General features: G+C 39.4%; 1 protein-coding gene across 8 annotated transcripts in view; it reads left to right on the top strand.

Annotated features, from left to right (window-relative positions):
• Positions 1-15,644, top strand: part of MED27 (mediator complex subunit 27) — a 168,582-nt gene that overhangs the window by 63,388 nt on the left and 89,550 nt on the right. For 4 of the 8 annotated variants that reach the window (XR_006175392.2, XM_005293301.4, XM_005293300.4 and 1 more), the window contains exon 3: positions 742-872. The exons of 3 other annotated variants lie outside the window; for them this stretch is intronic. Coding sequence is in view for 4 of the 5 variants with exons in the window: in XM_005293301.4 (XP_005293358.1) it covers positions 742-872 (131 nt within the window). In the remaining variant the exon portion in view is untranslated. Of the gene's footprint in view, positions 1-741; positions 873-2,697; positions 2,800-15,644 lie in introns of those variants that run through there. One more of the 8 variants, XM_042854289.2, reaches the window with a different exon arrangement.

Genomic DNA, 15,644 nt, shown 5'->3' with positions numbered 1-15,644 from the left:
TATTAAACACTACAGTTTTTAATATATTGTGGGCTCTGCTTTCAAGCCTAAAAGAGTAGTCTAGCAGAAATTATAATATTGGTCACAGGTCATTCACGTAGATAAAGCCTCCTATAAAACTAGCATGGTGACTTCAAATAGGAAAAAAAATCAGAATGCTTGGTTGTTAGAGAGAATGTTCTAGAGTTTTATGAACAATACTGGGTTTCAGGAAATATTGATTCTGTTACTTGCTCACCTGCAGAACTGCTGTTATCTTGATCAAGTTACTTAACCTCTGTGGCTTAGTTTCCTTGTCTATAAAATGGGAATATCTACCTTCCTCATGGACCTGTTGTAAAGTGTAAATTATATTTAATATTTATAAAGTGCTTGTATGGATGGTGCTATAAAGTGCAAAGTATTAGACCTCTACCCCGACATAACACTGTCCTCAGGAGCCAAAACATCTTTACCGCGTTATAGGTGAAACCGCGTTATATCAAACCTGCTTTGATCTGCCAGAGTGCGCAGCCTCGCCCCCCTGGACCGCTGCTTTACCGCGTTATATCCGAATTCATGTTATATCGGGTCGCGTTATATCGGGGTAGAGGTGTAGTTGCCGTCTTACTAGCAGCAAGTAGCTGTTGTGTTACTAAGGATGCAGGTGATGAAAATCTGAGATTATAGAATATTGCAGTTGGGCAAAGGGAGGATTTTTAATGTACTGTCTCTTTTTGCTGATTTCACTTTGCTCTCTAGTTGCAGTACCATGCAGGGTTAGCGTCTGGCCTTTTGAATCAACAGTCTTTGAAACGTTCTGCCAACCAGATGGGAGTATCTGCAAAACGGAGACCAAAAGCCCAACCTACAACTCTTGTTTTACCACCTCAGTAAGTAGTGGAACATTTTTGAGAGAGTGCTTATTGTGTGATGTGTTTTATTTTTAATTTTAAAAATTAACCTTTTAATATTAAGAGGCTTTTGTATGGGCTTGCTCTATAGAGGAGTGAGACCAGTAACTGGATGGGGACTATGGGTACCACGCAAACAATGTATTGCTGCCTGTCAGTCTCGCTGAATGTTACTTTGGACTCTAACAACAAATCTGAATTACAGGAATTCTCCTTTCCAGCTGGCCTTGAAAGTATTTTTTTTCAAGATCAGATTGACATTGAAGCAAGATTCTTCATTAACTGATCAGTGACTAGGAGATTTGAGTAGGTCTTTTCAGAAAGTCCTAAAAGACTGGAGCCAAAAAGTCTTTGGTGCTAGTACTTTCTTGACAAATGCCTGTTCTCAGTCCATCTGTTCACCATATGTTAATTTTTCATTGGATTGAAACCTCCTTTACAGGTGACAAGCAATTATGAGGACACCTAGAAAATGTTTAAGGAAATAGACAACAGCACTCTAGGCAGTCTGTGTTGTGATGCCAGAAACACTGAGACACCCACAACTAGGCTTATAAATAAGTAAACTGTTTATAATATTTAGTTATGTATAAGAAAATTATTATTATAATAGAAAACGAAGTGTTAAGTGATTATTCAGGGTACTGAACATACTTGCAGCAGGTAAAAACGGACTGCTGCCTTTCACGTAGAACAAGATCCACTGATGTATAAATACCATATTACTTCTCTGTCTACACTGGTGCTGTGCTGGACCTAAAGGAAATCCAAGCTTTCTTAAGATAAAATTAAATGAGAGCGAAGTGCAATCAGCAGTTTTCTCCTTGTATAGTAACTTTAAACAGCTAGTAATTCAAAAATCTATCAACTGTTGTATCTCCTTAACAATATATCAATAGCAGGATGGTTAAAAAGGCTGCTTTAGCAAAATTAAATGATGTAGGGCCAGATATCACTCTGTTATATCAATGTAACTGCTTTGACTTTGGACTGCGGTGGTAACTTGGGTAGATTTTGGTTGAATGTGTGTATTTCTTTGGCAGAGGAGTCAAATTAATTTGGTAGAGAGAGACAAATTCCATTTTTAATTATGGTTCATGGGTCAGAGTATTGTGTTGCAAATTCTCTTTATTTTATTGTGAGTCTTATGATATTTGTTTTTTCCTCACAGCCCCAGCTTCTGAAATCCTATGATTACGGAAAAATCTCAGCTTGATATATATATATATATTTTTTAATTAAATCATGTTTCTAACCTTCTTGGTTGCGGAGGAAAGCCTGAAAATGTGACCAGAGTATATCATGGGTAGAATAGAGTCTTAGTGTAGTAACTAAACTTGTAGTTACTGTCATATTATTGTTATTTGTTCAATACCTTATTGCCACAGTCAGCATCACTCAGGTGGAAAATATGCTCACCTTACTTTTTTCCCCTCTTCCTTCTTCATTAACCTTTCTGTTCTCTCTCTTTTCAGTGTTCCTGTATCACTTCCCGTTTCTTCGTTCTGAATTTCCTTCCTGCATCAACTTCCAATTCCCAGTCTTATCCTTAGGCTTTACTCCCACTTCTACCCCGTTCTGCCACTAAAATAAGCAATGAAAAAGTTAATGTTTACACTTTTTGTATCAGTAGGCTTCAGAATCAACATGCCAGTGAGATTATTGGTAGGCAGGGAAGTTCACCTCTTGCAGGCTGTCTGCAGCTTCAGCCAGTACTGCATCTGTTGTACTTGATCCATGTTTGGAAGGTTTTCTTCTCAATCATGAGACTAGAAAGTTTTTTTTTTTTTCTCCCCAATGGAAGCTGGGTATTTGCAGATTCTAAATATTTCCCATGGACCACATAAATTCATCATGAAGGCTGGATCAGGCCCATCGACTGGATGTCTAACTGCTTTGGCCAGTGGTGAGACCAGAATTGTAGAAAGTTTAAGAGGTGTCTGCTTTGAAAGTTGCAGTTGTTTGAAAATGTGGCTGGCATAGCAATATCATCCTGGGAACATCTTATTCAGATTCCTTCCTGCTTGTGATTAGTGATTCAGGGCCAACAAAATAAACTGCAGCAGTTGATGGATTATTGAGATAAAAGGGTACATTATTAATATTTTCCAGTTGGGGTGAGAGAGTTTCCTCTGTGTGCTATCTTTCCAGGTGCTCAAATATTCTCAGTTTTGAAAAAAGAGAGAGGAGAAAAAAAGCTTACTCAAATATGTTGCATGTCGGGAGATCAGTTGATGCCTCAGTTGTTGTATGCATATTGCATAACCATGACTACATGTTGTGCTACATTAATTAATCAATATTTGATCTGTTTGTTCTGTCTGATACTTTTGTATTTGACAGTCCATTGTTATGCTTAATCTGATATCTTGCATCAAAGTATAAAAATGGAGTGACAAATGGATTATGTTGTCCCAATTGTGCTACAGTTTCATGGATATAATGAATTCTCCCTTCTCATTTTCCTCATTCCTCATAACATCAGAAGCAGTATGAGAAGAATCTTCAGCACAAACCAGATGTTTCCTTGAAAAGGCATTTTAGGAAGTGTAGAATTCTTCCCACCACTTTGCTATTATTTATGCCATGGAAATTCAGATATCTTGTATCTATTGTGTATTTGAACAAATAAGTATTTTTTATTATTTTGACAAATATTCTTGCTTCAGTAAAAATATTAAATTAAGTTGCATGTCTTTAGTAGCATTGTCTTTAGGGATTCAGTAACACTTAAATATTATTCAGAGCAGTAACATTGCCTAAAGTTTTTCTTAGTGCAAGGGGAGATAAAACTAGTTCTGCACTTCAGTTTGTTGTTTCAGGGAAGCAAGTCTAAGTTGGAACACACAGCAACACAGCTGAGTTTATTGGGCGTATGCAATCTGGTTAAGCCAAGCCACAGCATTCTTATCAATGATGTTCAAGGCAATAAGTCCTCCAGGAAGTTGAGTAATTTTGCAGTCCTCAAAAATGTGTGTCATGGCTGCCCACATTGACATAGTAGACTGTCACTAAAATGCCACCAAAATTCCACAGCAGTACAGATTCCATGTCCAGTATGAAACCAGTTCAGAAAGTTCCATTGCCTTCGTGGTAAATCAAACCCGGGTTGACATTGCATGAGGTCCGAGACAAGATAATTATTTGTCACTTTCTCTGCGGACAATGAAGCTCGCCATGTATCCTCTACCATAAATCCCTCACCCAGTAAACTTATCCGCAACTGGCGATGCGAGGGCAGACGACCATGTTATGGATTAAACAAGTCTTTAATTAACAGTAGATGTGGCATATCACACAATTTTATCACGAGCTTTGCTGTGCTTTCCTCTCTGTGAACACTGGGCAGAGCAGTATTGCAGAGAACCAGTAACCATGGTAGAGAAGTAGATTTAAGTGTCCCTACATTGTGGACTTAAATTGCACATCAGTCATCTTTGTGTGAGATGAGCGAGTCTATACTTGAGCTCAATATCCGCCACTGAATAACATAGTGCCAAGGCTGAAGTCCGTAACGTTTGGGTGTTGGTGCCCCATGTTGTTCCGTCCAATTTTGCACATTTTGACCTTAGTTGCTTTCTTTGTAAGATGGTCATGATATGTAAGAGTTCTTTCCAACGTGACATCTAGATGGACCAGGCGTGAACTACGCTTTATTCACTGACCACTGGGAACTATGTTCAGCTCTCTGCCCGCTTGTGCATTATGTATGTGTGAGACACTTGACACAGTCTTATTCCACTTGGTATCAGGCGCCACCAATGACAATAATTAGCTGTAGCCGTCAGATCTGCATTCAGAACACATTTAAGTTTGTCAAAGGAGTGTGACTGAGTGCCGAGGCATATGTCATCTGCATAAATTGTGAGACCCGGTATATGGTAGGCCATTTGAATACAAGTTGAGTAATCTTAGAGATATTACTTATCCTTGTAGGAGGCCATTCTTCTGGTGCTTCCAAGCACTTGTTCTCTCATTAATATGCACACAGAAATTGCAATTTCTCAAAAACCGAGCCATTGCACATATTAACCAACTTGGTACAGTTCTAGACAATTTCACCAAAAGGCCCATGTGCCAAACCATATTGTATGCCATGGTCAGATCAAGGAAAACTGAACCAGTCTTCACCTTATATTTGATCAAAAATGGATTCCAAGTTGTAAGTGCCAGCACTTGATCACATGTACTATGACTGCGGTGAAAACCAGCTTGCTCTGGTGCCAGCATGCCTTCCACGGATGGTGAAATTCTTTGAAAAAGAAGATACTCAAGAACCTTTAAAGCAAACGCTTAGAAGTGAAATTGTCTTCAGCTCGAAGGCAAGTGTAGGACTTTCCCAGGTTTCAGCAAGGCAATGACCTTCTCTTGGTGTCAGACTCTAGGCAGTCTGGATTCCCTCAGAACTCTGTTGAAAAATTGAATGAGCCATTCCTGAGCGCGAGGACTAGATGTTTCATGAATTCAGGTACAATTCTATCCCGATGCAGGAACGCCAGGAAACTACCACCCTACGGCTCAGGAAGTAAGATGGATAATTACATGGATAAAGCAGCAAAGGGTCCTGTGGCACCTTATAGACTAACAGACGTATTGGAGCATGAGCTTTTTGGGTGAATACCCACTTCGTCGGATGCATGTATTCACCCACGAAAGCTCATGCTCCAATACATCTGTTAGTCTATAAGGTGCCACAGGACCCTTTGCTGCTTTTACAGATCCAGACTAACACGGCTATCCATGTCAAGTATCAAAAGGGGTAAAGAATTTTCTGAAGGCCTTTCATGCTGGCATTGTATCCCAAAGGCTAATTATATCCAATTAGTTACATTCCCTTGTGATGCTGGCAATTCAAAACTTGAGTCTCCCAGATGTGGTGGCGCAGTGTGCTACAGCACATCACAAATAGCCTAACTATTATAGGGTTTCTAAACTACTTTAGCAAGCTATATTTCAACCAGAACCTGTTACACATGGTTTTTTGCCTAGCAACAGCATGTTTACTCAACAACCCCTTCAGTCTTTTAAATCCTTACAGTTCTGAGCTGCATACCAGAAAGGCTTCTGAATATGCCTCTCTAGTGCAGTTTAAATGTAGCTGGTTCAAATATAGGATATTCCATTTATTTGAATAAATGTTCATTAGAAAACTGCCAATAGAAAGAAATAGTAATCTAAAATATTTTTTCCTAGTGGAACAAACAATTGCAAGGAAAACAGAATTAATTGGTAGATTTATTCATACTTTTTGACAACATGAGTTTGGGCTGGGATGGGTTACTCTTAATTACTCTTGAAAGATGTACATATTGAAGCATCAGCATGACATATATATGGCTATAAATTTGACTGTGGGTGAGTATTGTCAGAAGTTGAAGGTTTCTCGTCTGTTTAAAAGGAGGCACAACCATGTATTTAGTGAAGCCATCACTTATTTCTTATGTGAAAGGTATGTGGTGTACAAACTTTCAGGATCCCTAAACTTAAAAGGCAGGCTACATACTATATGAAGTGGCATGTAAGTGTTGCCAGTTCTTCTTTGAGTGGTTGCAGATATGTATTCCACTCAAGTGTGTGAAATCCATTTTTTCTAAATTCCAGGTAAGTACCTTTTTAAAAGGCCTAGTCTGTCTCTTCCTGCCTGTTAAAGAAACAGCACCACTCTGGGCCCTTAATACAATGCTAGTTGCTCTCATGGGTCTTCTGTTTGAGCCCTTGGTAACCTGCTCTCTGTCTTTTCTTTGCCAAAAGGCAACTTTCCTCATAGCCATAACTCCCTCAAGGAGGGTGAGTGAGTTGCAGGCTCTCATGGCAGGACTTCCCTATACACAATTTTTCAAGGATAAATATGGTGCTAAGGCAGCATCCAAAATGTATGTGTAAAGTGGTGTCCTGGCTTCACCTTAACGAAACATATATTAACCTGTATTCTATCCTAAACTGCGTTTGAATACAGAGGAACAGCTCCATCATATACTGAATGTGAGACCGTGTTTGGCATTCTACTTAGAGAGGACTAAGCTGTTTAGTCATTCATCTCGACTGTGTCTCTTATGGAGAGCAAGTAAAGGGTTAGGCAGTTTCCATGCACACAGTCTTTAGGTGGATTACTTCCTACAGTACTGCAGCATGTGGAGTACCTCAGCAGACACCACCACTGTCAGCTCATTCAGCTGGAGCCCAAGCCGCTTTGGTTGCGTTCCTCAATGCTGTTTTTATATTAGACATTTGCAGAGCAGCTATCTGATCTTCAGCACATACGTTTACCAAGTATTAGGCAAACTCTGAGACGGTGGTTTTACAATCGTTCTTGAGTTAGTCTCTGAGCCCCACCTCCTCCAGTTACAGGTTTTGAATCACCTGAGTGGAATACACATCTGCAACAACTTGAAGAAGGAGAAAAATGTTTACTAACTGTACTGTAACTGTTGCTGTTCAAGATGTGGGTGAAGATGCATATTCCACCCACCGTCCCCTTCTACATTGGCATCATTAGCCTTGGATTCTGGCGTGAAGGAAGAGAGGTGGGTCAGGGAGGAGGCACTGCCCTTATATAGCCATGGGAAGGTCTACGGGCCTGAAAGGCATGAGTTTCACCCGGGCAGGTGCTGTTAAGCAGTTACCGGAGTTCAATGCGCTTGGTGTATGAACCTCTGAGTGGTATACACCTCTACACCCACATCTCAAAGAACTGTAATTACTGTGCAGGTAAGTAACTGCTTTTGCTCTGCTATCGTTGAGTCTTGACAAAAGGCCTCTAGTGTTGTTTGCTTTCCAGTAGCAAATTTCTTTAGCAGTTGCATAGGAGAGGGGGAGGAATGTTATGATGGTGATCCATCTCTCTCTTCTGATAGTAGAGATCTACAAAAGAACATGACTAGTGATGTGCTTCTTTCTCCCCTCCTCAGTCCTAACGGGATTTCTCCTTCGTTCCACTGAGGAGACACATTTAACTTAACATGCCAATGCACAGCCCTGCTGAGAGCACAGCAGACACTCAGATGTGTTACTGCACAGCTGAGAAACAAGATCAGCATGAAACACTGTGATATGGTGAAGAGAGAACAGGGTAACCACAGTGAGCTCACTTTCTTTATTCTTGGAGTTATACTTGTTGGCAAACACAGGGTGGTCTATTAGTGTTAATGAGATTTTTTAGGGGTATCAAATAAAGACTAGACCCAATAGTTTGTATAGCTTTATAGATAGTGTTTTTTCAGTACTTCAGTTCAGTTCTTTCCTAGAACTGGAGCAGTATCTAAAGTTTAAATTATTCTCTAATATAGTGGTTGAGATTCTCACCACTTGGTATGTTTAGGGTCTTCCATTATGACATTCATTGTATTGGGAAAATAGGTTTTTATTTGCTCAGAACTCTCTGGCTCATGGTTCAATTGACAGAGAGGTCTGAGTATAAATGAGGAGTAAAGTTTTTTGTTTTGTTTTGGTGTGTGGTGCTTTTTTGTTTTGTTTTGCTTTAGGGCTTTTTACTTACATTGAATATAAATGTTTCCAATATATTTCCTAAACTGACAAAGAAAGCATCTGAATTTAGTGAGTGAAAGTTTCTTTGAATCTAAATTCTGGCCTTTAATCTACTTTGTATGAAACAGGACCAGGAAAATGACTCATTTAAATAGAAAAGACATCTATAAAATTGTTCAAGAAATCGAACATGCACAACTGAAAGCCATGAAAATAATTTCTTTAATCTTTGGTTTAATTCAGGGAGTTGTAGGAGGAACATGGCCCAGTGGGTTCTGCTGATCACACACTTTCTCACTAGGTCTGCTCCTCCTTAGATTTTTCTCCTTGTGAATGCATAACTGCAGCACTTTGTTACACACACTAATGGGAGCAGACACTTTGTCTGGGCCCCTCCAACTAAGATGTCAATTCAGGGATGGAGGATCTAGGAACTCCTTCACTGCCTCTCCTCACTGGTTGAGGAGTTCATCTCTTTGGGGCCCTCTGCATGAAATTGACCAATCAGCAGCCCACCATTCAAATAGCAATATAAATGGCTTTGTAAGACAAAAGAAATGGTTTGCCTACCATATTTAGATTTGTTTTTCATAAACTAAACTAGATAAGGCATTCCTATTTAGTTACAGAAAAATGAAAATAAAGCCGTGCGTATCTTGGAAATCATTCACTGGTCAGCCTGAGTCTTTTCTGTCTTGGAGATCTTCTTGGGAGTTTCCCATCTCCCACTCAACTGGTTATTTAAGCCCCTGTGTCCATGGCAAGTCTTAGGATGGTTTCTAAAATTAATCATCATATCAGACAGTCCCCGTTCATATACTGCCTTATCTCCAAGTAGTCCTTTCAAGGTAGCTGCATGCAATAGGTGTATATGCATTCATGCATCCTCAAGGAGTCTAGGGAGAAGAAGGTCCTTTGATGATGATATAGCTTCCTTACAAACACTAATTCACTGGCTCAGCAGAGATCTCTTTTTCTAGGCTTAGAAAAATAAAAATACAGATATCCATAAATCAGTTTTTACCTTTTTGTTCCATATTACATATCACTTATTGACATGCCAGTTTCTCTTTCACAGTCAGTTTTTTTGCCAACTTTAATTGTTTACTTTTATTTTTTTCACACAATGCATAATTAACCTGTGGAACTCATTGCAATGGGGTGTTGTGATAGCCAAAAGTATAACTTGGTTCAAAAAAGAATGAGATGAGTTCATGGAGGGTAGGTTTGTCAGTGACTATTAGCTAATCTCATGCTCGGAGCAATCCGGAACCTCTCACTGCCAGAAGCTGGGTGGAGTTGGGGGAAGACAGGCATGGGTCACTCCAACTGCCCTGTTCTGTATACTCTCCTGAAGCTCTGTTACTGGCCACTTTCACAGACAAGATACTGGGCGTGGTGGACCATTGGTCTGACCCAATATGGCAGTTCTTATGTTCTTATCAAAGCATAATTTATATATATATATATATATATATATATATTTGAAAGTTATAAAATTCTATCTTATTTACTCAGGCTTGGAACGACTCATTTGAACCATTTATGTCTTGAGGAGATATATTTTAAAATAGCCAGTACTGTAATTTGTATGTAATATACTAAAATGAATTACTATGTTTTATCTCTTAACTAAAAGGTGTACAAATATTAACTGTGTTCCTAGTGATCAAATATGCCAGAATAGATTACATGGAGCCTATCTTGTGTAAATCTGCATTTTCTAAATTAGATGCTACTGACATGACTATGAAAAATTCTAATGGTCAATTCTGCCAAGGTTTCTTGAGGGGCAAGTTAGTGACTTTTTTCATTATTTTACAGAATAAACAAGGTCTAGTTTACTTCATAGATTTTTTTTTTTTTTACTATTTATTTAGGAAATTTTTAACAAGTTTACAAATCATATGTAAATATCAGAAACAAAACAATAATTGCAACAGTTAGCTTTTGTTTAGAGACTTCATACAGTAATGTAGTCATCAGATCTTTCTATCCTCTGCCTGTTTGCTGGGTATGTAATTGGTGTGTTAATCTTTCCATAACCACAACTTCCCATATTTTTTTAATCATTCCTCTATGGTTGGGCTATATTTCTTTTTCCAGTGAAAGGCTACCAATAACCAAGCAGCTTCTAGCAGATGAGAGATTAATTCTTCCTTTCCTCAGGTGTGACTATTTCCACTAGGAAGCCACATTAGGACTACTAAAAGACCATTTGGTAATAAATATTCAACTATTTGTGATATTTGGTTATAGATTGCATCTCAATACTCTCTAATGACTGGACATGCCTACCATATATGTGTAAAATCTCTTCTTTCACCACAGTTTCTCCAACATTTATTCCCATTCAATCTCTCTCTCTCTCTCTCTCTCTCTCTCTCTCTCAACCTGACTGATGTGAGGTGTCATTGAAACAGTATGTTAAAGACTTTTTTTTTTTTTATTGTGCTGCAGGCTGAGGTTGCTGGTCCTCTTTTCCAGATCAAACCACATTCCTCTGGGGTAATTTGTCTACCCATGTTCTTTTCCCAATATACTGTATATGGACAGTTTTTTGGTTAGGAAAGCTGTCTGCAAAGATTGATAAAAATTAGTGATTTTTTTTTTTTGTTTCCCTAGTTGACCAGATGCCATTGCTCATTAAAATTAGCTTACTGTATAGAATAGGCTTTCTAGAAAGCTGAGAAACATAATGCCTGACTTGAATGTACTGGTACCAAAGGAGAGTGGGCCAGGTGAAATTAGTTTTGATCTCTTAAGTCAGAAAAGTTTCTTTACTGAATAGCTCACTAACCGAGTATATTCCATGGCTCTCCCAGTCCTTGGAAATGCACTGGTTCATGATCTGGATTAAGATCTGGGTTATTTGCAGTGGGTATCATTGGCGAGGGAAAAGAACTCATCTCATCTCTAGTTCTATCCTAAACCCATAGAGTGGCCTTTTGTAAAGGATATGTGTAAATTTTTGGAAGGCATGTTTTTTTCTTAATGCGTGGTAGTCTAGAGATGTCTACAGTGCTGCAATTTTCTTGTTCAATAAAGACCTAGTGTGGTCTGGGTTAGAGTGCCGCCAGTCCACCACATGGTACCATAGAATATTTGGAACAGCAAGTTTGCCTGTTTAATGGGTCTGTACAAAGTATCTGCACTCACTCTTGATCTTTTCTTATTCCATATATATTCTAACATTCTGTGTATTTCAAAAACAGATTATTTTTTAAAATGAGTACAAAGAATGTCCAAACGGATAAACTTTCATAGGTTTTTAAGGCCAGAAGGGACCATTATGATCATGAAGTCTGACCTTTTGCATTATGCAGGCCATAAAATTACACCCAGTAATTCCTGGGTTGAGCTCAATAATTTCAGATTCCCAGCTAATTGTGACAGTTAATTTCTAAATCTTTGGGAAAAGGAACATTTATAATGGAAGTCCTTACATAACCCTAACTAATAGTATGAATGGTACTCCAACGCTTATTACATCATTCTATAAAGAGCAGTCTGGTGTTTAGTCTCAAATTTAACTTTTGGAAAGGTTTCTTTTAAAACTATTCAAGAAAGAAAATGCTAAAAGTCTGTGGCAATAACTTTTGTTGCTTTTTTGGGAAAAGTCATCCAGAGTTCTTTGTGCAATTCTAAAGTTCTGCTTTGCCCCTACTGTCAGGGCTGTATTAAGAGACAATATTCATTAAATACCAGAGAGATGATATGCAATAAAGAAATAATCCTCAGGCCCATGTCTATACTTCTCTCCAGAAGAGTTAAAGTTGAGAATGTAATTAAAGATTAAAACACTGTTTGCATTCTGGAACATAGAGATACCTTTTTGTATATGATGGGGAATTGCATTAATAAGGAAGAGATCAGTTTCCAATAACTTTCAATACTAGGAGCTCATTTAATATCCTCAGTCATGTTTAAGTTTCTCACAGTATTCCTTTAGCTTTACCCTTGCAAGACAGTGCTACTGGAACTGTAAAAGGATATGTGCTGCTCCAATTCAGTGACTCTCTTGCTTCCTAAATTAATCTTTTTTTATATGAAAAAGATTAAAAGTTAGGTCCTTATAGTGCAAGACGGCAGTGATTTACATGGAAAGGTTTAGTTACGTTTCAGTATATAAATCTTGCACTATGTAGCTATGTCATTTACCTTAATATTTGGTGTCTTCATGAGTATGCATGGTTTGGATCATGTTAAACTTTTTTTCTCATTCTCTTTGGTAAACAAACTAACAACTAGATTTCCTTCAGATGGTGTTGAGTGGAGCTATTTTTGTGTAAGTTGCGGTGCAGTACCCATAGGATGAGGGCACACTTTATTAATCATTAATTGGCATGCTGATATTCATATATTCAAAAAATATTTGTGCACCTTCATGATAAATTCTGGTAATTATATTCCTAAAACCACTCTGCAGAAGACTGAATAGAAAGTGACTGCAAACATTTCTGTGCTGACTATTTGACTTCATCAACTTGTTAAATACCTTTTACTTTCACCAAGAGAGCTGTTATTAGCCAATGGGTTTGCACTTTCTATCCAGAGCATTATAATAAATAGTAATTCTGTTAAAATATTTTTCACTTGCTTTGAAATAAGATCTGCAAGTGCTTTGACAAATAGACTGAAATATTTTCTAGTTTCACCATGGCTTTTGTAAGACCCTGATTGTCTACACTACCCACGTTACAGCGCAGCCATGGCAGCGCTGTGATGTGGGCAGTGTAGACACGTTTTATTGCCGGAGGAGAGCTCTTCCGGCAATTAAAAAACCCCCACCCCTAACAAGCGGTGGTAGCTTGCTCCCGGTGCTAAAGCGCTGTCTATACTGAATGACAAAAGTTTTAGTGCTGAAAGTGGCAGTGTAGACACAGCCTTAGTAACCTCTGCTGAAAGGCTGTTTTGAATTGGCATTGTAGGCTTTTACTGGGCTAGAGAAAGATCTGCCACTGGATGCATAGAGACCAGAACTGAGAGTTTTAAGATTTAGATGTGTCCTATAGACTTTCTAGTTGGTAGGCATGCGTGTATGTGTGGAGTAACTCCATATATGACACCTTTCCGGGGTGGGGGAAGAGGGGACAGCGGAAAAATAAGTCAGCAATTTCAGACTTTGTGTCCACGTGTCTGTATGCTAAAGTGCAAATGGAACAAAGGCATTTTCCTCACTGAATCATGCTTCACATCTACGTCTTTCAGTAGTCAGAAGGTAATATACACATACGGTACTTAGTATATCTTCATGTCATTGATTTCATACTTGTTAAATCTGGGAAATTATCACTGGTATGTACAGATAGCTTTTAGTGGATTAGAGAGGTGGCCCTCTAAATTAGGGTTTTGTAATTAAATTGTAGTGGTTGAGTACTTCAGTTTATTAAGGGAATCCAAGAATTACTTTTGAAAGTTATATTTTATTTCTTTAAAGGAAAACCACAATATAATGATATGCTAACCCCTGCTCAGAGAACAGTGAGTCACTAAGCGAATACTTCTAAAGTGTCTGAAATATAATAAAGAATAATTAACAAGCAAACAGCCTCCATTATGATCGTTTCATGAAGCAAATTAGAAATTAGGACTGACAATATTTGAATGCTATTAGCAACCACTGAAATGAGCATTTTAAGTTTTGAGGTAAATTCTATATTCTTTGGTCCTAGCCTGTGAAATCAACTTTTTCAAATTGTCTTAGATAAAGGTTTTCAAACTTTTTCCTAGAGCAGGACCACATCTTATTAGAAATATTGTCTTGGATAAATGTCTCTTTGCATTCCTGATTGCATGGATGTCATCTCCTCTTGTTCATCACCCCAGAAACATCCCTTTTGGTAACTATAGCAATTGCTATATGTAAAAGTGATACTAGAAAAGTATTTCTGTACTCTTAGCTGTCTCTAGTGCAATAAGTATTTAATTTGTCCTTTTTGAAGATTTGTTCTGCACTTTCTAATTCTTTAATCTCTGCTTCCTGTCTGTTCTGTTCCCCTCAACTGAAAACAGTTCAGTGGCCTCATAGTAAATGTGTATCTGACAAAAGTCTATCATGTACTTCTTGATGTGACTTTTTTATTATTTAAATAATGAAAATCAGAACCAGTCTACATTTTATATAACAGTCTGCTCTTTTGAGTTAATTGGTATTTATTACTAAGCAAGCTGTATTATTTCAGTGGAAAGAAAAAAACAATTTTGTTCTGATCCATGAGGGATTTTAGTGGATTTGGTCTAATCAGGGTTACTCAGTAACTTCCTTTCTGTATTACAGGTCTGATAGGTATGTTTCTCATTATCAGTTGCTTAAGTGTATTTAACACATCACCACCACAAAAAAAAGGGGAGAAGAAAAGCTCCACCTGACCTAATTGCCATATATACTCGATCATAAGCCGGTTTGTTTATAAGCCGACTCCCCCAAGATGGATAAGCAAAAATGGAAAATTTTTATAACCCATTCATAAGCCGACCCTATAATTCAGGGGTCAGCAAACTTTGACTCCCAGGCCATCAGGATGAGCTGCTGGTGGGCCAAGATGGTTTGTTTACCTCGAGCGTCCGCGGGCACAGAAGTAAACCTAAGTAAACAAAGTGTCCCGGTGCACCAGCATTTTACCCTGATGGGCCAGGACAGCAACTGGGAGTCAGGGGAGTAACCCCTGTGACCACCCCCCACATGACCCCACCCCTAGCCTGGGACCCCCACAGTCTCCCCATTCCATCCCATCCCTTCCCACCTTATCTGGGGAGGGCCAGGGGAGGATGTCTCTGGCCTGGCTAGTGCTGCTCTGGCAGGCTGGGCAGCGCAGCCGCAGCCTGCTCCGGTGGGCCAAACCAGGTGGCGCAGCCACAGCATGTTCCAACGGGCTGGGCTGGGCGGCACGGCCGCAGCCTGCTCCAGTGGGCCAGACCAGGTGGCGCGGCTGCAGCATGTTCCAGTGGGCTGGACCGGGCAGTATGGCCGCAGCATGCTCCACCGGGCCGGACAACGTGGCCACAGCCTGCTCTGAGGGGCGGGGCCGACTGGCACGGCTGCAGCCTACCAGTCCCGGAGCCCCAGCTGCTTCGGAGGCTGGGGAGAGAGAAGCGTGGCCAGAAGCGGAGAGACTCTGGCTCCGCCTCTTCCCTTGTGGCTCTGCTGGCTATGCTGCCTCTCCTTGCTCCCTCTGTTGGGGAGAGGGGCTGTGTCCCACTTCTCCCTCTCTATACCAGTTCATAAGCCTACCCCCTTCTCTGGTGCTTCCCTTTGAGAAGGAG

The sequence above is a fragment of the Chrysemys picta genome, chromosome 18, assembly GCF_011386835.1.
Source record: "Chrysemys picta bellii isolate R12L10 chromosome 18, ASM1138683v2, whole genome shotgun sequence".
Lineage (NCBI taxonomy): Eukaryota > Metazoa > Chordata > Testudines > Emydidae > Chrysemys > Chrysemys picta.
This window is presented reverse-complemented; position numbering and strand designations above follow the sequence as displayed.